Source organism: Kogia breviceps, chromosome 14 (assembly GCF_026419965.1).
Source record: "Kogia breviceps isolate mKogBre1 chromosome 14, mKogBre1 haplotype 1, whole genome shotgun sequence".
Lineage (NCBI taxonomy): Eukaryota > Metazoa > Chordata > Mammalia > Artiodactyla > Physeteridae > Kogia > Kogia breviceps.
The window spans coordinates 14,432,346-14,455,337 of NC_081323.1; the positions used below are offsets into that span (position 1 = coordinate 14,432,346).

At 48.6% G+C, this 22,992-nt stretch overlaps 2 protein-coding genes across 9 annotated transcripts in view; one reads left to right on the top strand and one right to left on the bottom strand.

Annotated features, from left to right (window-relative positions):
* Positions 1-14,977, top strand: part of NCOA5 (nuclear receptor coactivator 5) — a 30,656-nt gene extending 15,679 nt beyond the window's left edge. For 2 of the 4 annotated variants that reach the window (XM_059037782.2, XM_059037783.2), the window contains 6 exons: positions 5,074-5,400; positions 6,713-6,849; positions 8,685-8,811; positions 10,682-10,881; positions 12,244-12,564; positions 13,023-14,977. In XM_059037782.2, the coding sequence (XP_058893765.1) occupies positions 5,074-5,400; positions 6,713-6,849; positions 8,685-8,811; positions 10,682-10,881; positions 12,244-12,564; positions 13,023-13,612 (1,702 nt within the window). In that variant the 3' untranslated portion in view covers positions 13,613-14,977. Of the gene's footprint in view, positions 1-5,073; positions 5,401-6,712; positions 6,850-8,684; positions 8,812-10,681; positions 10,882-12,243; positions 12,588-13,022 lie in introns of all 4 variants that reach the window. The other 2 variants (XM_059037786.2, XM_067013272.1) reach the window with 1 other exon arrangement.
* Positions 14,978-15,757: 780 nt separating this feature from the next.
* SLC12A5 (solute carrier family 12 member 5) overlaps positions 15,758-22,992 on the bottom strand; it is a 37,899-nt gene continuing 30,664 nt past the window's right edge. For 3 of the 5 annotated variants that reach the window (XM_059037745.2, XM_067013271.1, XM_059037746.2), the window contains exons 19-26: positions 22,268-22,437; positions 21,677-21,808; positions 20,665-20,772; positions 19,624-19,746; positions 19,331-19,530; positions 18,973-18,987; positions 18,564-18,697; positions 15,758-18,353 (exon numbers count right to left, since the gene is read on the bottom strand). In XM_059037745.2, coding sequence (XP_058893728.1) covers positions 18,262-18,353; positions 18,564-18,697; positions 18,973-18,987; positions 19,331-19,530; positions 19,624-19,746; positions 20,665-20,772; positions 21,677-21,808; positions 22,268-22,437 — 974 coding nt within the window. In that variant the 3' untranslated portion in view covers positions 15,758-18,261. The remainder of the gene's footprint in view (positions 18,354-18,563; positions 18,698-18,972; positions 18,988-19,330; positions 19,531-19,623; positions 19,747-20,664; positions 20,773-21,676; positions 21,809-22,267; positions 22,438-22,992) is intronic. The other 2 variants (XM_067013269.1, XM_067013270.1) reach the window with 1 other exon arrangement.

Sequence of the window (22,992 nt, forward strand, 5' to 3'; positions counted from 1 at the left end):
CAAATAGAATTAACTTGTCTACATCAAGAACTCTGCAGAGAATTTCCCTATGTATTCGTGAAGGATGTTAGGCCTGGTGCCTCTTTGGTGAAAATCATCAAGTATTGGTTCATCAAAAATAACCTAGTCATCATCAACTATATTTCAGTTCTTTAAAAAAGAAAAGAAATAACCTAACTGTAGACAAGTTTCTTAATGCAGCCCGAGGTGATTTCTGTGTATCCACAGTGTTAATTCCTTTGATAACTGCTTGCTCCTTGGGTATGAGACAGCCCTGGCTCTAGGTGGGCTTCACAATTAAAGATTGCAGGCTGTGATTACCTCTGCACTAACACTTAAAGAAGAGCCGTCAGTTCTCAGCAAGTGCCACCTCTCTCTACCAACAGAAGAGTCATATTTGTGTTTGAGAAAATCATCATTGTGCTTCCTAGGGAGAAGCATGGGCACTTATAAAATTTGGATTTGTAATGTGTGATATCTCATTGCACCCCATTATCCTACCTGCACCTAATGGCAAAATTGTGTACAAGTCTGTTGTCTCTGTTTCTAACAGCATGGAGCACATGGTGGGGGATCAGCATCACACAGCAGCCGGCCATTTAGAGAATGGTATTTGTGGACAGTATCTGTGACAGAACAGAAGTACGAAGAGCTGATGAAGGATTTTTTTTCAGGAGCAAAAAAAGCCTGGCCTCCCAAGGAAAATATTACTGTGAACAGAAAGAAAAAAAGGAGATGCTGACAAAGAATAGGACAGAGGCCTTCCTCCCTAACCTTCTGTACAGCCAAGGCCAAAGAACACCATCCTGGGCTTCAGGTCTCAGTCTCTAGACAAAGAGAAGCTAAAAGTCCATCAGTTGTCCAAGATAATCATCTTATCAGTAAGCTGTCGAATGCCTAGTGCTCTGCATACCCCTATCATCCCCAGGAAGAGAAGCACTTCTACTAGAAGCACCTCGCTTGCCATGGTTTTTCCCTTCACCCATCCCTCCTTACCTCTCAGATGTTTCCAAATGGTGTGACTTTATTTCTCTCAAGGCAAAGAGTGTTTGGCCTTTCCCCCCCTCCTGCTGAATAGCTGAGGAATTTGCAACAGAATTTTAGTGGTTTTTATCACTTGCCTCCACAAGTTTGTGGACTCTGGTTCTGACATTTCTTTAACTACTATTCAGTTTCTTTTTAGCCTCTAGTGACCTAGTACCTGAGGGTACAATGCATTGGTCTCCAGTTAAACACCTCTGGTACTGTGGGATGATATAGTGAACCGTATTCTCCAGAAACTTACTTCTAACCCACTTGTTATCTGAGGTCAAGCATCTCATTCAGCAGGCTTCATCCTTGCGGCACTCTGGATCCTGCACACTGTATACCACCTTTTTGTTACCCAGTTCTTGCTTTGAGAAAGATGTTGGGGCCAGAAGCAGGAACCCTTTTGTTCTGGGGAGTTCTTTGTTTGGGTTCTAAAGTGACCTTGAAGGGCTTTTTGTTTTTGTCTCCAGAAGAGCAGCAGTCTGCCATACTGCTCATCTTCTGCAGAAAGGAAAAAAGCTTTGCCTTTTCATTTTAGAGAATTACTATCTTCTCTGTCCGTTCTTCTACCACTCCTTTGGTTTTTCCCCATGTGAATATCATCTCTTCTACATTTTTACCCAGAAGGTAATTGAGGGGAAATTTGTAGTTTTGTTGCACTCAGACTTTAGATTTATTGAGGGGAGGAGAGTGCTTGCCTTCTCAAACTGGAGGCACGAACCCAGATTTTGGGAATCTAGGGTGTTATGGTCAACCTCCAGGGATAAATAAACTCTTGACAGGTGAGTAAGGTATTTCAGTGGATTCAAAAGAATGAGCACCAAATAATGGCATTTATAATTATCCTAAGTCTGTGAAAAACATGCTCTGACATGGTGTTCCCCTGTCCCCACCCCTGTTTTCACCAGCTCACGGCTTTGTGTGTGGTCTGTGGTCTGTCAGGTTCATGATCCCTTTCAGCCTTGATTGCCAGAGAACACTTGAAATCTGATTCCATCTCTAATAACTGTTTCTAACTGCTCCCCAAGGCAGGTTTATCTGCTGATCATTAATCCAGAAATACTTTACAATTGTCCCTTCCCGTTAGATCCTGGGGATTTGCGCACATTATACACTAGATCAGATGTTACACGTGTTAGGCGGATTTATGTGACATAATAAAAGTTGAAGTAAGAATCTTGGTTATTCTGCACTTTATTTTAATAGGAAAAATGTTTAGCTGTCCTCATTTAAATTCTCTAGTCTCCCATATGTTTGCTCCCACAAATCAGGAGTACTTGTGAGCCTTAAAACATATGACAAGGACTTTTCATAGAAGCAGAATTGGCATTTAAATTGTTTTTGCTGTGACCATGTGGATGAAGTGAAATTGAGGTTTTCTTCCAAGCTGAGGGCCTCATGTGTAGTCATGGTAGATGACAAAACTATAAAGAAAACATGATGCCTGCTCTTGAGAGGCTTACATTTTAGTTGAACAATTCATTAAACATTTACTGAACTCTTTTCTGTGTCCTATGGCTACAAAGCATTCGGAAGAGCTTACTGTTTGGTAAACAAATAACTACAGAACAGTATGATAAGTGCAGCAGTAGAAATGTGTGCAGAGCAAGACTCATTTAACATATTCATGGAGCGTCTGCTACATGCCAGACAATATAAACCAATGTGGTGGCTTTATCATGGAGAGTGAAACTGACAGACCTTGTCCTCATGGACTTACAGTCTAGTAGGGCAAACAGACATTAAACAAGTAAATTGATACGTGACGTCAAATTGTGATAAATGACGTCAAATTGTGATAAATGAGTGAAAACAAAGTGCTTTGAGAAAGTGGCCAGGATTTAGGGACAGAAGATAAACTTTTAAACTAACAGAATCAGGGAGTAAGGGATACTTAAGCTTGAGACCTGGAAAATGAGTATGGATTCATTCCTGCTACTCAAGTAGAGGCATCAGGAAAAACCTTGGCTAGTTATAGCTGAAAGGTCAGTATGGTAAGAAAGTGGTGAACTAGGGAGAAGGTGAGACTAGGTTGGAGAAGACAAGAGCCAAGGCCAGGGAGAATCTTAGTAGCCTCAGTAGAGATTTTAGACTGAATTCAAAATACTGTGGGAAGCCAGTGAAGGGTTTTATGTATGTAAAAGATCACTTTAGAGTAATCTGGAGAAAGATTGGGAAACAGGCAAGAGGAGAGGTGAGGAGACTACTTTAGAAGGCTCTTGCTGTGGTTTTGGGGAGAGATGGTTTGGGGTTGGCCTTCAGCGGTACCTTATAGAGGTAAAGAAACGGGCAGAATGGATATCAATTTCCGAGAAAGAGTTAACAGAATTTGGAAATGTGATTGGAAGAGTGGATGCGACTTTAAAGAAAGGATGACATCCAGTTTCCTGGCTTGAGCAACTGAGTAGGTAGATGAGATGGAAAAGAATGGAGGAGGAGCATATTTGTTGGAAAAGATCAAGAGTTCAGGGCAGGTTAATTTACGGAGGAGGTAATCCTTAAAGTGGGTCGCACAAGAAGACGTCGTAAAAAGGTAATAAACCAGATCAAGATGAGTAATAGAAATAGTAAGTGCTCTAAGAGTTTAGCAGGAGGAGAGATCAGGGGTTACTAGAGATTAGAGATTTCTTGGAAGACATTGGACATGAACTTACTTGCCTTTGAGGATTGGGTGATACCTGAGTTAGTGCAGGAAGTACATTCCATGTTGAAAAGCCGTATGAACAGAACTACTGAGATGCATAGTGTGAGTTAAGTCATAAGAACAGCTTAAGTAGAACTAAGGAGGTTAGATCAAGAAATGGGGGAGAAATAATAAATGCAAAGGGGCCAGATCTGTTAGGGAAGGGTGCCCAGAAACGTGATAGCCAAGCTGCAGTTGGTAACAGGTGGAAATTCAGATGGTTAATCTGGTATTTGCTGAATGAATTGAAATCTGGAAGATGGGGTTTTGGTTTTATTTTTTGGAAACTCTTCGGTGGTGCCAGCATAAAAATAAGAGTTTGGATTGAACTTAGAAATCCAATGAGAATGAACAGAAAAACAAACAGGATTCAAGTGACTTAATGGGGATAGAGAAGAAAAATCAGTTAACTTTCAAGAACTTAAACCATGGTAAATGGGAAGATGATTTTAGGCAGAAATGAAAAAGTCAGTCTGGGCCTGGTTGGGTTGAATAAGAAGTTTAATTTTAGATAGGTTGGGGACGAGTTCCCAGTTGGGTGGAATGTCTCATGAAGCATATTGAAGCAGATCAGGCCAAACATACCTGTGACTTCAAATACTGTTGTTGTTGTTGTTTTTCTTGTTTTTGTTTTTTAAAAAACAAACAAAAAACACCTTGGCAAAAAGGAACCAGGTTCTACATAAATCTCAGACTGAGAGAGACCACTTCTCAATAAGTATGTTAAGGTAGAGAAACCGAGTGTTCCTGTACCTGACTCTTATGTCTCATATTGTACTTCTTTCTTTTTTCCCCTTAATTTGATTAATCCTGCTAGATGTTTTAAGTGACGTTTTCTGTACTTTAAGGACAACGCCTTTGATCACCGTTATTGTATGAGATGGTGCCATTTGCTCATTTTTTCTTCATGAGTCTTGCCCCTTATTATGACACACACACATGCACACGCAACGTTCCGCCCCTTTTAAAGTCTCTTTCGATCAAGTCTGATGGGAGGAAATAGCTTCTGGGGGAAGACACTTTCACTTTGAAAACCTGTTGAGATAGAGATGATAGTTTGACATGTATACAGAATACTGAATTACCCCCTGAAGCCTGATAAACACTATGATCCCAGTCAGAACCTTTGACTCTGGATCATACATTCTTCCCTCAATATCCTAATCTTTTGAGATTCTAGAACCTACTAGTCTTTATTTGCTGACCAGATGGTAACTATCCTTAAAATTTTAATCATGTTCTCACTGACTGCTGTATTTTAGAGAAAAATGCTTGGAGGGTGGGGGCTTCCTCCAATAAAGAGCTGAAAGGTTGGCTACTTCAATTTCTTTGTCTTAGCATCTTCTTGCTACCTCCCACAGGGATCCATATGGTTTTGGAGACAGCCGAGATACAAGACGTGATCGTTCCCCCATTCGAGGAAGTCCAAGAAGAGAGCCCAGGGATGGCAGAAATGGCCGGGATGCTCGAGATAGCAGAGACATGCGAGACCCCCGAGATTTGCGGGACCACAGAGAGAGCAGAGACATTCGGGATCACAGAGACAGCAGGAGTATGCGTGATGCTCGGGACATGAGGGATCCTAGAGACTTTCGTGACCTAAGAGACTCTAGGGATTTTCGAGATCACCGGGACCCCATGTACGACAGATACAGAGATATGAGAGACTCCCGAGATCCCATGTACAGGTACCTGTACAGCTGTTCTGCTTGGTTTTTTTGTAATAGTCTTTTTTATGTGTGTTCTGCTGAACTAATGAAAAGCTCTGTATAGCAATGACTTTATCAGCCCTATATTTCCAATGTCTATCAAATGGTAGATATGCTGCTTAATAAGTATTTGGTGAATGTGTGAATGATGTTGAACTGTGCTTAGTGAGTGAATCCCGGTCTCTCCTTGTGGCGTCTGAAAGGCAGCATTGTGCAAATGGAAAAAAAGATGGAGTACAAATTGTTTTGGCCATGCAAAACTGCAGGGAAGATGCACAAAGGCCAATAAATACATGAAAAGATGCTTGACATACTTAGTTATCAGAGAAATGCAAATTAAAGCCATGATGAGATACCACTTCATACCTACTAGGATGGCTATAATAATTAATTTTTTTTAAAAAGTGTTGGCGAGGTGTGGAGAAACTGGAATCCTCATACATTGCTGGTGGGAATGTATAGTATGGCCACTGTGAAAAAGTTTGGCGGTTCCTCAAAAAGTTAAATATAGTAGAATTAATGATCTATCAGTTCCACTCCTGAATATGTATCCAAAAGAATTGAAAAGAGGAACTTACACAGATGAATGTGAATGTACATAGCAACACTATTCACAGTAGCCAGAAGGTAGACACAATTCAAATGTCCATTGATAGATGGACCAAAAAAATGTGATATATCCATAAAACAATATTATTCAGCCATAAAAAGAAAGGTAATTCTGACACCTGCTACAACCTTGATGGTCCTTGAAAACATTATGCTATGTGAAATAAGCCCGACAGACACAAAAGACAGATACATGTTTTCACTTATATGAAGTATTTAGAAAAGGCAAATTCTTAGAGACAAAGTAACAGCAGAGGGGGTTGAGTTTCTGTTCGGGATGATGAAAAATTATTTATATGGATTTTTTTGTTTGGTTTTTAACCATAACTTTTCAAAAGCACAGGGAAGGAGGCTTGGGGTGGGGGCATGGAATGGTTCCTCAAAACTAATATCAATGATTACTACCAGTTATTTTGTATTTACTTTAGGCCAGGGAGCTTACTTTATGCTGAGAGCTTTCTGTACATCCTCCCAGTCATTTTGGAAGGTAGGTTAACTCAGTCCCAGCCACAGAGCTGATAAGCAGTGAGTCCCAGTTACTAATTTTGTTTGTCTGATCCCTAAGTCCTATGCCGTACTGTGCTTTACTTCCTCGCAGACAACTGGGTCTTGAAGAATTCTCTGTATTTGATTTTTGCAGGATAAGACTTTTAACTTTGCGCACATTTCTTTAACTTTTCAGGAGAGAAGGCTCTTACGACCGATACCTGCGAATGGATGACTATTGCAGGAGGAAGGATGACTCTTACTTTGACCGTTACAGAGACAGCTTTGACGGACGAGGCCCTCCAGGCCCAGAAAGTCAGTCTCGTGCAAAAGGTAAAGTAGCGGAAACAGCACTTAGCACTGGTAGGACACTTTACAAAAGAAGGTGGAAGCTAATAACCAACTGGAAAGGGGCTAATGACTTGGCTAAGCAATTCACAAAACGAAGAAATACAAATATCCTCTTCATGTGTAGAGAACATTCAGCTTGAAAATCATTTTTTAAATGCGAAGTAGTACCATCATCTGGTTTAGTCATCGAACAAGGAGAAATAAATACGAAATTCCAGCAATAAGAAAAGAAATGAACAAAAGATGGGAGCAGAAGAGGTCGTTTGCTTTTTTTTTTTGCTTATTGACCAAGTAACTAAAACTGTTTGCATTACCTATGTAGTATGTGGGGGCTTTTGTTTTATTTATAATTTTTTCCTAACAGCATCTACTTTTTAGGTAAAGACAAACATGTTTTTTATTGATAAAAGCCTTGATTTTCTCAGCATATTCAATACATCTTTAAAGATTTTTAGATTGTTTTACACCTGGTCAAGTCAAGAACCTCTTTTTTTCTTTCTTCCTTTCTTTCTTCCTCCCTTTCTTCCTCCCTTCCTTCCTTCCTTTCTTTCTTTCTCTTTCTTTCTCTCTGTCTTTCTCTCTCTCTCTCTCTCTCCCCCTCTCCTCTCCCCCCCCGCTTTCTTCTCCTCCCACCTCTCTCTCCTCTCCCCCTCTCCCCCCCTCTCTCTTTTTCACTGCGTTGGGTCTTCATTGCTGCTCTCAGGCTTTCTCTAGTTGCAGCAAGCAGGGGTCACTCTTCGTTGCAGTGTGTGGGCTTCTCACTGCAGTGGCTTCTCGTTGCAGAGCACAGGCTCCAGGTGCACGGGCCCCAGCAGTTGTGGCATGTGGGCTAGTAGTTGTGGCTCGTGGGCTCTAGAGCACAGACTCAGTAGTTTTGGCTCACGGGCTTAGCTGCTCCGCGGCATGTGGGATCCTCCTGAACCAGGGCCCGAACCCGCATCCCCTGCATTGGCAGGCGGACTCTTAACCACTGTGCCACCAGGGAAGTCCAAAAACCTCATTTTTAATTTGTTACAAAAGTTATACTTTACTGTCTGATTTTGTTTGTTTGGTTGGTGGGGGGTTTGTGTTTGTTTGTTTACTGCCTGATTTTTTAAAAAATTACAATTACCTGTCAATAGGGGACTTAAATAGTTGTCCCCCAGATGAAAATTAGAATAATAATGAAATACCATCTTTTACCTATCAAGTTGGCAGGAGGTTTTTTTGGTTTGGTTTTTGGTTTTTTTTAATGACAATACTCAATGTTGACTAAGATGTGGAGAAATGGCACTTAGGTGCTCCACCCCTGTGAAAGGATAAATTAGTAACAGCCTTTCTAGAGGGCATTTTGGCAGCATGTATGAGATTAAAACAACCATGCCATTTAATCCAATCATTCCATTTCAATGAATTTATAATAGTAAAAAACAGTAATAAGGGTTGGGCTTCCCTGGTGGCGCAGTGGTTGGGACTCCGCCTGCCAATGCAGGGGACGCGGGTTCGTGCCCTGGTCCGGGAGGATCCCACGTGCTGCGGAGCGGCTGGGCCTGTGAGCCATGGCTGCTGAGCCTGCGCGTCCAGAGCCTGTGCTCCGCAACGGGAGAGGCCACAGCAGTGAGAGGCCCGCGTACTGCAAAAAATAATTATAATAATATTAATAAGGGTTATTTTTAGGAGGTAGTCTAGAGGATTAATTCAGAGAAGTGTGTGTGTGTGTGTGTGTGTGTGTTATGACCTTTGCCTACAAGTAGTTTAGGATTGAAAATAAGGCCTGTGACTTATTTTTATAGAAAGGCACGGTCCGTGTTTCAGTTTTCTTTGGTGTCATCCTGCAGAGCGTTTGAAACGTGAGGAACGGCGTAGAGAAGAGCTTTATCGTCAGTATTTTGAGGAAATCCAGAGACGCTTTGATGCTGAGAGGCCTGTTGATTGTTCTGTGATTGTGGTCAACAAGCAGACTAAGTAAGAACCCTTTGGATATTTTTACTGAGTGAGGAGAAGGATCAGAAGAGAAATTCAGGTTCTTTGGCAGCTGTACCCACTTAACTTGGGCTGTGTACTCTGGCATTGTTATACTGTGTTAACCAGGGTTCTTTCACTTGTAGGTGACAGAAGACCCATTGCAAACTGGCTTAGGCCCAAAGGGAAATTTTTAGTTTGCTTGACTGGGAAGTTCAGGCATGGCCACATATACCAGGGTCACACTGTCATAAAGATTTAGTCTCTCTGTTGCCTTCACTTTCAGACAAGCTTTCTACTCAAAAAGGCAGAACAGCACTGGCTCTAGACATGTATCTTCTTAGCTCAGCAAACCAGTGGAAAGAGAGCTGCTCTTTCCCATTGCTTCCACCTGAAGTCCTGGAATTGTTTCTCTTTGGATTTCCCAGGCTTACTTTCCCATCCCTGAACTATCACTCTGACCAGCAGTGCTGGGATGCCCTGATTGGCCAGGGCTAGGTCATGTGCCCACCCCCAAAGCTAAAAGTGGCATTAGCCCTGTGGAACCATGTGGACTGAGTGGGAAAGGGGTGCCTTCCCAAGGAAAATCAAAGAGGGGAATATATGCTGGTCAGGCAAAGCAATAAATGTCGCCTCTGTGAGACAGCACCGAATCCCCAGTATTTTGGAAGGCATACGTCTCTGCATTTGTCAGCCAAGAGCCAGGCTTTTCTTGTGAAGTGCCATGGCTTTGCAGAGCTGTTAGGTAACCATGCTAGCCAAGCCAGAGTTCATAGCAGTGTTTTACTCTACCTCTGTTTCACATTCTTCCCTTGAAGAAGCAGAGCAGAGGTGTAGAAGGGAGTATATAGTGGCTTGCAAGTTTGAGAGTAGCTATGTTCCCTTTCCCCAAGTGGTTAGTAAATAGCTTCGTGTATTTTCTAGCAGTTTGGGGTTAAAGAGCTGATTTCAAGGCAGAGACTAGGGAAATAGGTGTTGAGACACCAAGCAGCAGGCAGCATTCACAGGCTCTGGGCTGCCTTGTTTAGAAACAGATGCTGCTTTAACTTGCAGTTGGCTTTTTTTTTTTGCCCCCCGCCTTTTGACTCATGATAATGTCATTTTCTGAGCACCTACTCCATACTACTACATGCTAGGCACTTAAATAATTTTTTTAATCTTCACAGTAATCCTGTTTCATGTGTATTCACTCATCAAATTTTTTCTATGTATGACAGGTGCTAGGTCCTGGAGCTGTAATGCTAATAAGCAAACACACATGGCCCCTTCTTCTTGTGGAGCTTATACCCTAGTGGACAAATGACAGAAATAAATGTATTGGTGATGTGTCTTATAAGAAATATATCAAGGATCTGATTTAGATTGCAGAGAAAGTCAAGGAAGTGACGTATGAGCTGAGCCATATTAATCCTGTCTGACTGGTAAAGAGACTGAAGTTTGTAAGAGGTAAAGGGACTTGCTTAAAGCTTCAACTTTGCAAGTAAATGTTAGTGGTAGGATCCAAACCTGTCTTTCTTGCATTTAAAACCCATGCTTTTCCCACTATGTTGTGCAGCCTCTACAAAGACGGACATGTGTTACAAGTCTTAGGCGTCAGGATGGTGTTTAGGAATGACCATCAGACTAGAGAATCAAGAGAAGGACCTGGGTACTAAATACTGTGCTGTTGGCAACTCTATGAGTGACCATTCTGAGCCAGTATAGAGAAGGAATTGGTCTAGATTCTTGGAGCCTGAAGAGGGCGCTAGGGAGACACTGGTAGAGCTAGGATTTGAAGTCTTCATAGGAGCTCACACAGCTAGCTGAGGTGCCACAGTGTGCAGATTGGGAGTTGGTCAGGGAGTGCTCACCTGGATCCTGTTTGTTTCTACAGAGATTATGCTGAATCTGTGGGGCGGAAGGTTCGAGACCTAGGCATGGTAGTGGACTTGATCTTCCTCAACACAGAGGTGTCACTGTCACAAGCCTTGGAGGATGTTAGCAGGGGAGGGTCTCCCTTTGCTATTGTCATCACCCAGCAACACCAGATTCACCGCTCCTGTACAGTCAACATCATGTTTGGAACCCCACAAGGTATGGAGGCCCAAGCGGGTCAGAATTTCAGTAGTCACTAGTCCATTAATGTTTTTATGCCTTACTCAGGTTTTAAGCAAATGTATTTGAGCTCAAATGTGGTAGGGCCCTTTTATAAGTGCACGGCAGAGACTTGCATAGTCATTTAGTCGTCTGATATTCTTTCACTGGATACAGTTCTGGGCCTGCTGTATATGACATTATAATTAGCACTTAGGTATATACAGTGATGTGCTGGCAAATGTTTAACAAGCAGTTCTGGGGTTGGGGGGCGGTGTGGTTTATAGCATTTGCTGATTTCCATGGTGTAAATACTCCCACTGTGTTCTATATCAAGCTACCAACATGAAGTCACTTCAGGGCAAGTTGGGAAGGGATGCACACAGTCTGCTCTCACCAGTGAGGGCCAGCTCCAGCGCAGCTCTGGCACATACTACACTGAATGCAATAGAGTCCTTGCTTTCACCAGATTTTCTAATGAGGGACAAAGCATACAACAGGCAATTAGGATACTCTTTGTAAGTGTGCTAAAGAAGTGGGTGGAGGGGCTGTGAGAACAGGGAGGAGGCCCTGAGCTCCTGGAGGCCCAGAGTAGGTTCTTTGAAGTCCTTCCCTGAAGTAGCTTTTAGTCCTTTGCTCCCAGATCGTTGAGACTCAGCCAGCTGATTCCCTGCTCATTGCTTGCTGTCACAGCACAAACCTTTTGCTTTTCCCACCACCCTGGGGCTGTCTATTTGCCCCACCAGTTTTACCCATAAGGATAGAGTGTAGAAGCCTCTCCAGCGGGTCATTTGTCTTTCTAAGGAACAGTCCTCAAGATGTGTGAAGACATTTATATCAAGTGCTGAGAAGTCTTCTCACAACCCTGTAAATCATTGTTGCCCAGAGGTGAGGAGAGGAGGTTATTTAGGGTCACAATTTGATCTTAATCCGTAACCTTTGAACTGATGAATTTAAAAAACAGCTCTATCCTTAGGAGCACAGTAGAGAGCCAGGCTTTACAGAAGGGCTTTTTGGACCCCCGTGGCCTGCCTCCTGTGGTTATTCTCCACATGGTCTTTTTGAATCTGTGAGAGACTGTCATGTTTCTTTGGTTTTTACTGCATGTCTGTGATCTAAGAATTCCCCAAAGAACTAGCTCTGTACAAGGGTGTCTGTTGCCCACCAAAGAAATCCATTCACCTATCTTCCCAGCCTTCATCCCCCTCCTCTCCCAACCTCTCCCCATCCCCATCCCAAGGCTTGTTGTCGCTGAAATGGTTTTCTTGCTCATTTGAGGTTAGGAAGGGCTTGGTGGAGTCCGGGAGGTGGGCACTCAAGTCTGTCACGGGAGAAAATAACTCATGTCATTCCCTCCTACAGAGCATCGCAACATGCCCCAGGCAGATGCCATGGTGCTGGTGGCAAGAAATTATGAGCGCTATAAGAATGAGTGCCGGGAGAAGGAACGCGAGGAGATTGCCAGACAGGCAGCCAAGATGGCCGATGAAGCCCTCCTCCAGGAAAGAGAGCGGGGAGGCCCTGAGGAGGGACTGCGCGGGGGGCACCCTCCAGCCATCCAGAGCCTCATCAACCTGCTGGCCGACAACAGGTACCTCACTGCTGAAGAGACTGACAAGATCATCAACTACCTTCGAGAGCGGAAGGAGCGGCTGATGAGGAGCAGCGCCGACTCTCTGCCTGGTGAGCTACGTGGCAGGGCCGAGGTGAAGTTCTGACTCTGCATTTCTCTAATCCCCAGGCCCTGTTGGGGGGGGGGGGGCCCAGGGCTCTTCGGGGCGGGCAAGGGAAATGAGCGCATCCCTTGGGCTCTCCCATGGGCCATCCATGCTGGTGTCATGATACCTTAAGATATGGGCTCCGAATTCTGATCCCTGTAGTTAATGGGGTGGGTGGGCTAGTATGCTGGCTCCCTGGGAACCAAGGTGGACTCCCTTCTTTCTTTAAGTAGTTGTCTGGAGGAACGAAGCTGTTTTCTGGGAACAGCACATACCATGAAGTGGCCCCTTTGGGAAATTGATGTTATCGTCTGTGTACTATGTGATTGATGTGATCAGTGATTGTTGTTCTTCCCTGGGCTGCTAAGCCTCCTGCCTGTGGAGGGTACTTTCAACCAGATACCTCCTCCTTCTGTCTTCTAGGCCCGATTTCCCGTCAGCCACTCGGGGCGACCTCGGGTGCCTCGTTGAAGACACAGCCAAGCTCCCAACCGCTCCAGAGTGGCCAAGTGCTCCCCTCTGCTACATCCACTCCAGCGGCACCCCCCACCTCCCAGCAAGAGCTTCAGGCCAAAATCCTCAGCCTCTTCAATAGTGGCACGGTTGCGGCCAATAGCAGCTCTTCATCCCCCTCAGTTGCTGCCGGAAACACCCAGAACCAGAATTTTTCCATAGCAGCGAACAGCCAGCCTCAGCAAAGATCACAGGCCTCTGGCAATCAGCCTCCAAACATTTTGGGACAGGCAGGATCTGCTCGGAACATGGGCCCCAGGCCTGGGGCTCCTTCCCAGGGGCTCTTTGGCCAGCCTTCCACTCGCCTGGCGCCCGCCAGCAACTTGGCTAGCCAGAGGCCCGTGTCTTCCACAGGTATCAACTTTGACAATCCAAGTGTACAGAAGGCTCTGGACACTCTGATCCAGAGTGGCCCTGCTCTCTCCCACCTGGTTAGCCAGACCACAGCACAGGTGGGGCGGCCCCAGGCCCCCATGGGATCATACCAGAGGCATTACTGAGGCTAAATCTCAACTACCCCTGGTCCCCTCTTCCTCTGGCCTCCCACCTATTGCGTTCTAAATAGAGTTATTTGGAAGATGTTCTCTACACCTATCCAGGTCCACATCGAATGTCATAAGTTTCTACCATCTGCTCTCTTCTGCCCAAGGCTATGTTGCTTACCCCTTCCAGAGTCCGAGTTTATACTGCACTGGAGGTGTATTTTGGTGGTGGTGGGGTGGGGGTTTGGGGGGATTTGTTTTTGTTTTCTTGTGGGTTTTTTTGGTAGAAAGTAAATATCTCTGGGGTCATGGGCAGTATAGGTGTCTGGGCTCCATTTGTATTTCAGTTGTCTCTCTGTCAGCTAGACGTGGGGCGGGGGAGGAAGAAGCAGCCGAGCGGCAGCTGGGTGAGTTTGGGGTAGCATTTTCATGTTGAGAGCCACTGCCTTTGTTCATTCTGAACCTACCACGGGTGTCCAGCCTCGCACAGGCCCACCAGAGCTCGAGCTCCTGCCTGTAGCTCCTGTGTAGGGTTCCAGAGCAGCAGGTTGGGCTTGGTGGGCACGGTGTCCTCTTACCCCATCCCACATAACGTGGGGTCTGCTTGAGGACTCAGAAGCCGGCTGGCTACTCAGCTACTGGAGTTGTTGAGGAGTGGCCAAGCCGGCTGCTTTTCTGCCTGACCCAGGGTTGTTGGTTTTTGGTTTTCTGTTTTTTTCTTTTTGGCTTTCATTTCAATGAAAGATCTCCCGTGGACTGCACAGCTCCAGTCACCAGCAGTTTAACATAAACTGAATCTGGGCCCCAGCCACTCTTACCCCCTAATATTTCTGTTAGCCTCTCCCTCACCAGTTGTAGTTTCATGGAATCGGCTCTGAGAAGGCAACTCTAGACTCTGGCAGTGAACACCCATTTTCTTCAGTGATGGCTTTGAGCTCTGGCTCAAAAATCAGGCTCTTGTTCAGTTTTCTAAGCAGCAGGAGATAGGGACCATTTTGATGTCAGACGTTTGGTAGCTGGACATGTTCTTGATACAGGAGGCTGTTCATAATTTTTTGAGCCAGAGTGAAGTTACTAGAGGGAGGACTTCTGGCTGCTGCTCTGCATGGAAACGAAGCTGCCCTCTCCCTAGGGATAGTGCTCATTAGAGCCTTGTGGATCGGTCTCAAGGGGCCCCTGGCAGAAACGAGGGAGAGCAGTGACTTCACCTGAGTCCCTGCCAGTGGCTGAGTAAACAGTGGTTTCAAAAACTCAAGGTCCCCAGATGGCAGCATTTTATGTTCTGACCTGTTTGTGTTATATAGTGTTTTTTTTCCTCTTTGGAACTTTTGTGTTGTTAATAAGATGAGATGATTACTTTTTAATTAAAACAAAAAAGTGAAAGCTGTGTTGTCTTTTTTGGGGTGTGAATATCCGCAGGGCCTCTTTGTGACCATTCCTTCCCAGAGTTTGAAGGTGAGGTTCCTGGACAGAGCACTAACTGGTTTCCGTCTGCCATGAGTCTGCAGTCAGGCCTCAAAACCTTTTAACCTTAGCTTCTCTTATGCAGCTCACCTGGTACAGTTCAGAGCAAAAGCCTGCTGGTTAATTATAATGCTATGTAAACATCCTTGTTTGTGGCAGACTTGCATTGTGTCAGAGGCTTGTCCTCTTATTCTAGGAAAGGAAAACAGGACTTGTGAAGAAGCCATTTCTGGCCAAGGGCGAGTGGAGAGTGGGGTACTCTACTGTTTTGATTTTGTCTCAGTTGCCGCCCTCTGTCCAGCCCATTATGCAAGGAGTTGGCAGAAGCAGAGTCACAGGTAGGAGCTCTGGAGAGCATTTAATAGAGAGCCCTGTGAGGAAACTTGGAGTGGGTGTGGTGAAGTGACTGGCACAAGGCCTCCAGTGGATTAGGGACCAGGATGCTGACTGTGCTGAGCCTGACCTAGAAGTGCCCTCCATCTCATAGGAGATGTGGGTGCAGTGCCCCTGCTGCTAGTGCCTTTGTCCCTCTAGGACAGGGCCCCAGAACTATCAGTACACTAGGCAACCCACCTGGAGTGGTGGTCAGTGTTTCTGATTAAGAGTCTAGGATCCTCCTGGAGGGCCACCTTTAATACCCCTCTTCCCACCTACTAATTCTTCCCCCTGGAGTGTCCAAACAGCACACCTCAGGCTGTGAAGGGTATAATAAAATTATTTTTATTGCATTTTGTGCAGACGGGAGTCTAAAAAATTAATACATAAAAGCTATAAAGCATTAAATGGGAGCATTCAACAATAAAGGAAAGAACCAACCCTCTCCTTTTCATATTGGCACAGAGAACACAGGATCGGTACTGAGGCAGAATGCAGAATACTGAAACACACGGAAAGTTAATGGCAGGCCTAATAATAGTAATAAATACTCTTGATTTGGTTTGCAACCTCTCCTATTTACAAGGGTTTTCAACTTCATTGCATTGCCCTGCACATAGATCGTCTAAAACAAAAGCAACACTAGTTATCACTACAAGGCTATTGAAATATTGCACTCAGAATAAAAGTCACTTGAATGGACATGAAACATCTAGCTACATGGTTATAAAGATAATTTGATGAGTGACATGTGATAACGTTCATAACAAATATTGCACATGTAGCACAGAAAACTTGGGTTTTGTTGTGGGATGTCTGTTTTCATCAACGGAAACTGCTCTTGCCAACCAGACAGTCTAGGCCCAGATAGTGCAACTTTGGTTCCCTAACTGATGTTAATATACCCCCTTTCCCTTCTGCCTAGCCCACCACTTCAGCCCAGCAGTGCTCAGACCCCCAGAAGGCTAGACCCAGCTGCGTCTGTCAGAGGGAGGTTCTTTGGAGGATGAGGGTGAGGAGTGCTGGTGTCTAATACCTCCGACTTCTGATTACTACCCGGAAGAATCTATCCAGCCCCCGGATCAAATTTCAGAGGGGCCTTGGCCTAAGCGGCAGACATCCAAACCTACCTCCAGCCACACCTGGCCCAGTCTAGGTGGCACCAGCGCCAGCTCCGCCTTGGGCTCAAAGGAAAGGAGGTGGTGAGGTCAGGAGTACCCAGTAAGCCTCAGCTCTGGGAGGTGGGCAGGATGTCTAACTAGGTGCAAAGTTCAGGGCCCTGGGGCTGAAGGAACTGTACCCAGTCCCAGAGGGCGCTGGAACGAGCATGCAGTGCCTGCCCCCCCTTAGAAAGGTGCCCTGGGGGAAGGGAGCCCGGCCAATGCGGTTTCCCTAAGGGTAGAGGGCACCTCCAACCGGGCTGGCGGAGCAGAAGCGCCAAGGACTGGTGTTAGAGAAGCCAAAGGCCTTGGGTCCTAGTTGGAGGAAGGCAGAGAGGCGCTAAGAGCAAAGCACATGGCGACTCCAGCCCTCCCCCACGCCCAGGTGCCTGGGAGACGCAGCTAGAGGCAGCGAGGCCGGGCCCCGGGACGCGGAGAAGGCGGCTGGGTCCCCCGAGGCCAGAGCTGCCAGATGGAGACAGGAGGGAACATCAGGGACAGCGCTGGGGCATCCCCGGCGGGTCCGGCCCCCAACCCAGAACCGCCCCCGCCTCCCTGATCTGTCCCAGGGAGGAAACTCCAGGGGAAGGGACGCCCTCCAGCTCCCCAATTTCAGTCTTTGGCGAAGAGCCATGGGATAGGGGGAGCAGGCGACAAGCCGATTGAGGAGAGACGCCTGCTCCCCCAGCGAAGGCACCGGGGCGGGGCTTCCTCGGTGGGGCGAGGGCCTCTTTCGGTTTCTCTTCCTTGAGGAGCGCCCCTCCCCTATCCTGGCCCCAGCTTGCATAAGAGCCGATGAGAAGAGGCTGCGCCCGTCTCTGCAGCCACAGTGGAAGCTCACTCCGCTGGGAGGCGAATCCAGGAAAAGCGGGACACTTGTCTCACTTCGTCTCCGAGAAGAACTAGAGGGAAGGGTCGGAAGCCAAGGGCGCGCGGAAAGGGTGAGGAGACGTCGAGGGGGTGTCGAGGGACCACGACTCCCGCCTGGGCCTAAAGCACTTTTGCTCTCAAACTCTCGGACGTCAAGGAAAACCCAGCCTCCCGAGGCCTCCGCCTTCCCTGGGCACCCCCAGCGGGAGAGCTCGACAGTGGCGAGAAGTCCGTTGCGCTTCTAGTCACAGAAATATGGGGACGTTAAAAATACACGCGATGTCTCCTGTACACTATGTATAGGCTCGGCCGGCCGGCACCTGCGGCCGCGCGAAGACAAGTGACGTAGACGGCGGAGCGCAGCCTCCCCACCCCGCGCCCTCCGGGCCGCCGGGGGAGGGGTGCAGAGCGAGGACGGGGCGGGGCGTGGGAAGAGAGGGAAGGGGCCGCGCGGACTACCGGGGGTCCTCAAAGCCCCAGCTCCGCTCCTCTCTGCGCCTCCTCCGACCTTTATTGCAGCGTCTCCTCCGGCGGGGCGAGGCCGGGCTTAGAAAAAGGGCAGCCGGGGCCGACAGGGCGACGCGCCAACGGGGCGCTCGGGGCTCTGGTCTCCGCGCGGGGCGGTCCTCTCCAAGCAGCCCTTACCGACGTGGCCTCCAGGCTTCAGGCAGCGGGGAAGGGGGCCAGGGCGCGGGCACAGGGTCTGTATGTAAACGGTGACAGCGGCGGGGGGCGCGGCGAGGGCTCCGGGGCCGCGCGGGCCGGACGCGCTCGGGCCCGGGTGGCAGGTCCTGGCTCTCAGGAGTAGATGGTGATGACCTCGCGGCCGCCGCCGCGGACCAGCATCACCCGGTCCAGGTGTTCGGTGAGGACCTCGAGGAACTCCATGTCTGAGCGCCCGTCAAGGAGAAAGACCGTCCCCTTCCCTCCCGATGGAATTAGGGTCGTGCGTGTTGGGCGCCAGGGGAACGCTGGGTTCGCGTCCCTGTCCGCGGTGCTAATTCTGAAGCAGACCCGGCTCAACTCTTCCTTCCCAGGGCCAGGACCTAAATCCCCTGACGTCCACCTCCCCCTTCCTCCCAATTTTAAGCCCAGGATACAATTTTCGTCACCGTTACGGTTGCGGGGAGGCCCAGGCATGTTGAGCAAAACAAGCTTGGCGTCCCGGGATTTCTTGACGATGACCTCGTTCAGCCGCACAGCGGTGTGCATGCGCCGTACGTTGGACTGGTTCCTGAGGGAGGGAGGGAGGGAGGGAGGAGAGCACGTAAGGCTGGGAGAGGGGAGAGTTGGATCCAGTCGCCCTTCCAGCCCCCGACCCCCACTCCAGCACTGGGCTGCTGGGATCTAGTCCTTGCAAGCCAGGGACCTCCAACCCTAGACTTCTCCAGGCTGGGCTATTCGGAGACCCCAGAGGTCAGGGGTACGAACTGAGGGTTCATGGTGGAGTGAGAAGAGGAGGGACCCTGGCCAACCTAGGTGAGAAGTTAAAAATTCTGAAGCACTTACAAGTTCTCCCACTCCCTTCAGGAAACATAAGAGAAGCAAAGAGAGGAAGAAAAAGAGAGGGGTCAGAAAAAGCAGGAGAAGCTGAGGACTACTTGAGCCACCATCAACCACCCTGTGTGCTAACTGGTCCCGCTCTCCCAGCCCCGCAGGCTTCGCCTTTCCACTGCCTGCACCTGGGAGTTCTGACCCTTAGCAGTCAAGCCCAATCTGAGCCCTCAGATGGGGAAACCAGGACAAGGTCTGGGCTGGCTCTTCCGACTACCAGGCCAGGACCCCTTCTGCTCATTTGCTCTGCCCTGGGGAGCAAGGACCCTGTAGGCTCACCCCAGACCCTAGCCCTTAGCCCCCAGGCCCGTACGGCTTCATGCTGAAGAAGTCCTTGATGCCCTCTGAGGAGACAGGACTGGGGCCCTTGTTCTTCTCCGCCACAGATTTGTCCTTGGTCCAGGTGAGATGCACTTTCTCTGGATCTGCCTCACCCTCTCGTTCGGGCTCCTCCCCCGGGGACGGTGAGCTGCTGGGGCAGCTGGGAGCACTCTGGTCATGGATCAGCTGCACCTGAGGATAAAAGAAGGGACAGCATATGACTCCTTTGGAGGCCAAAGTTCCTGCTCCCACTGGCTGGAGCCAAACCACGCCCCCCCCCCATACCTCCTCTTCCGGCTTCTCCTCGCTGTCACCAGCTGTCTCTTCTGGGACGTTGAGGCGGAGCCGAGTGTTGGCTGGATTCTTTCTCCTGATTGAGCCCCGAGACTCATCTGTGATACTCTGGATCTAGGGAGTGACACATGTTGGTGCCAGCTCTGCTGGAAATCACTACCCATGCCCTGCAAAGAGCTACCCCCAGAGCTGATGTTCAGCCAGGATGTGCAGTTTCAGGACCCCTACCAGCTGTTAAACTATTGCAATGCTTCCACATCAAATAGCTATTGCCGCCACTGACCTGGCCACTCCAACCCCTCTCCAGTACCCCTGACCTCTCCACTATCCAGCAACCAAAGGGTTAACACCTGGTCCAGCTGGGCTCTACCTTAGCACTATGGTCCCGTGCCAGTTCTGACTGGTCAGAGCACATGCCGTTTCTTACAATTTTACTGTCACCCACCTCCAAGATCTCTTCCGTCCCCAACCCCCAGGGTACCATAGCTCATTGCCCCAAGGACCCCATTCCCTGGGGTGGGGCTTTCATTCAAATGCCAGAGGGCTAGTGGTCCCACATTACCCACACTGGGGAGATCTTACACCCACACCCCATGAGAGCTCATCATTGGTACCCCTGAGAACCCAGTTGGAGGTTTGCCCCCAACTCTCATCATCAGCTGCATCCTGAACTATCCATCTGTTACCCACTCTCTAAGACTCTGAGGGTCTATCACATAATCCCTTGTCCCCCACACTGGCAGCCTACGCCCCTGAGGAATCATCGTCCATATACATATTTAACATCCACTATTCTCCCTTGGGCCCCAGAAGTCACATAGTGAGCGGAAGATGTGTCACGCATGCCAAAGCCCCTCTGCCTCCTGGCTGGGAGTCTTGAGAGATGCAGCTGCTGTGTGTACCCCTGCTGCTGGGGAACCCAGTGCCAGAAGGTGGCAGTGCCAATGGCTAGGAGTGGGCCATCCCAAACCTGTGCACACCCAGAGCTGGCAGCAGCTTGAGACTCTCCGAGCCCAGCTGGGGTGACCTCACCTCCCGCTCCCGTTCATTCTTGGTTAAATGCATCTGCTTGAGGATCTGGGAACGCTGCTCCATCACCAACGTCTTCTCGTAGGTGTAAGCGGAGATGTCGCTCTCATGCTGTGGGCAGGCAGGGGTGGGGATGGCGTGGAGGAGGGGAAAGAGGGGAAAAGTATGAGCTCTGAGCTTAGGCGCAAAGCCAAGGGGAGGGAGGCAGGCCCCCTTCTTTCTACCAACCTAGGGTTTCCCTATCCAATGACCTAGTTTAATCAACAGTTGTGGGAGGCAAGGACAAAGCAGAGGACGATGCTCTTTGAAGGCAATGCGGCTCATTCCCTCAGCCAAGCACAGGACAGGGCGAATGAATGGGTGGATTAATGAATGAGTGGATTAATTAATTACCTGGGTGAATGGAGAGGGGGGAGAAATATGAAAAGGACAGAGATGAATGAATTATGTACATGGATGAATGGATGAGTGAGTGAATATATACATTAATTGATAGGTGGGTGGGTTAACGAATACACAGAGAGATGGGTAAATGGATACATAAGCTGAGAGGAGTGGACAGACAAGAGGCTGTAGAGTGTAAGTGCGAGGAGCATGGACTCTAGAGCCAGTCTGCTTGGGGTTGAATCCTGGCCCTGCCACTCAGTGTGTGTTCCGGGCAAATTACTTAACCTTTCTGTGCCTCAACTGCCTAATATGTAAAATGGAAATGCTGATAATTGTATCTATTTCATTGATTGCTGTGAGAAGTAATATACATAAAGTGCATAGTACAGTGCCTCACATGTAGTAAGCATTATTAGACGTGGCTATTCTTATGAAGGAGAGAAGGGTGTATGGATGGATGGATGGATGGGCTCTCGGGTGAATATGTGAGAGGCTAAAAAGTGGATGCAGGGAAGGGATCCAGCATCACAAGCTGATGGGAGTTGGGGTTCCCCATTTGGTTCTGGGGCCAAGGGGAAAGAGTCTAGAAGGGACTCCAAAACCTCAGAGGTGGCTCCCAGGGACTCACCATCTCCACCACTTCGACCTCCGCGGTGATACGTAAATGGTACAGAAATGTGGTCAAATCCTTCTTCATCTGGATGCTATTGTCGTCCATCTGGGCCACAGTGAAGATTCGCATCTTGCACTTCCGCCAAACCTGGAGGGGTGAAGGGGACCCAGAAAGGTCCAGCCCAGATGCAGTGCGGAGACCCAGGGCCAGAACGTAGACAGGACCCTGTCCCTCACCCTTCCCACACACTTCCCACGCATACATGCAGCCCCCCCAATCCTCTATCTCAGCGGCCACTCCCTACAAAAACGCCTCTGCGTAGATGAGGGGTCCCCTCATTAAATCATCACTCGCTTGAGTTAAACATTGCTCTCCTTTATAATTCAAGGACATCTGCAAGGGGAGACGCCTTCAGTTCCCAGCACCTCAGAATTAAGGAGGGGATTGGAGCCCCTTCCCAGGAGCTCACGTGGACGCTGACCCCTTCCGGAGCTCAGAAACCCTGCGCATGGATGTGGGCACGGGCACACAAACCCGCGGACGCTCACGCACGCACGCTCGCTCACGCACGCACGCTCGCGCACGCACGCGCACGCGCACGCACACCTTGTGGTGCCGCAGCAGGAAGGGCAGCAGCATGAGCATGCCCCCGTCGTGCACAATCCACCAGACGTCGATGCTGCCCTCCGAGAAGCGCTCCGCGTTACCAGGAAACATGGAGACGTTCTTGGTGACCAGCAGGGCCAGGTGACCGGCCGTGGTTTCCCGGACCAGCTCTGGAGGAGACCGAAGATATGGCCAGACGGTAAAAACAGTGACCCTGATCCCCTTCTGGCACCCAGCACCCCACCCCCACCCCATCCCGCCTTGGCCTTGGGCTGCGGAGTCAGGGCCTCGGTCGCTTGTTTGAATTTGGGGAAGCCTCTCCGGGCCTCCGTTTCCCCACCATTCAAGTGGTGCTAACAACCCCTGCCCTTTCTGATTAAGCACTCCGACCATGCAGGGCTCACTTAATCCTCCCAGCTAGCTTTTAACTAGGCTCTACCGATAAAGCCGCCTCAGGGTTTACCAGCTGCGTGACCTTAATCTCTCCGTGCCTCAGTTTCACACCAGTAAAAAGGAGGCAGCAACGCCTAGCCCTCACAGGCCTGCTGAGAGAATGAGAGAAAGCCTCCACTTGTCTGGCACACAGAACCCAGTCTGTAAGTGTTAGTTATTGTATTACTTAGCACCCACTACTACCAAGGAACTGATGCTCAGGGAGGGTGAGGCACTTGCGAACGGTCACACAGCGAGGAAGGGCCAGAGGGGAGAATGTAGACCCGGGGCCT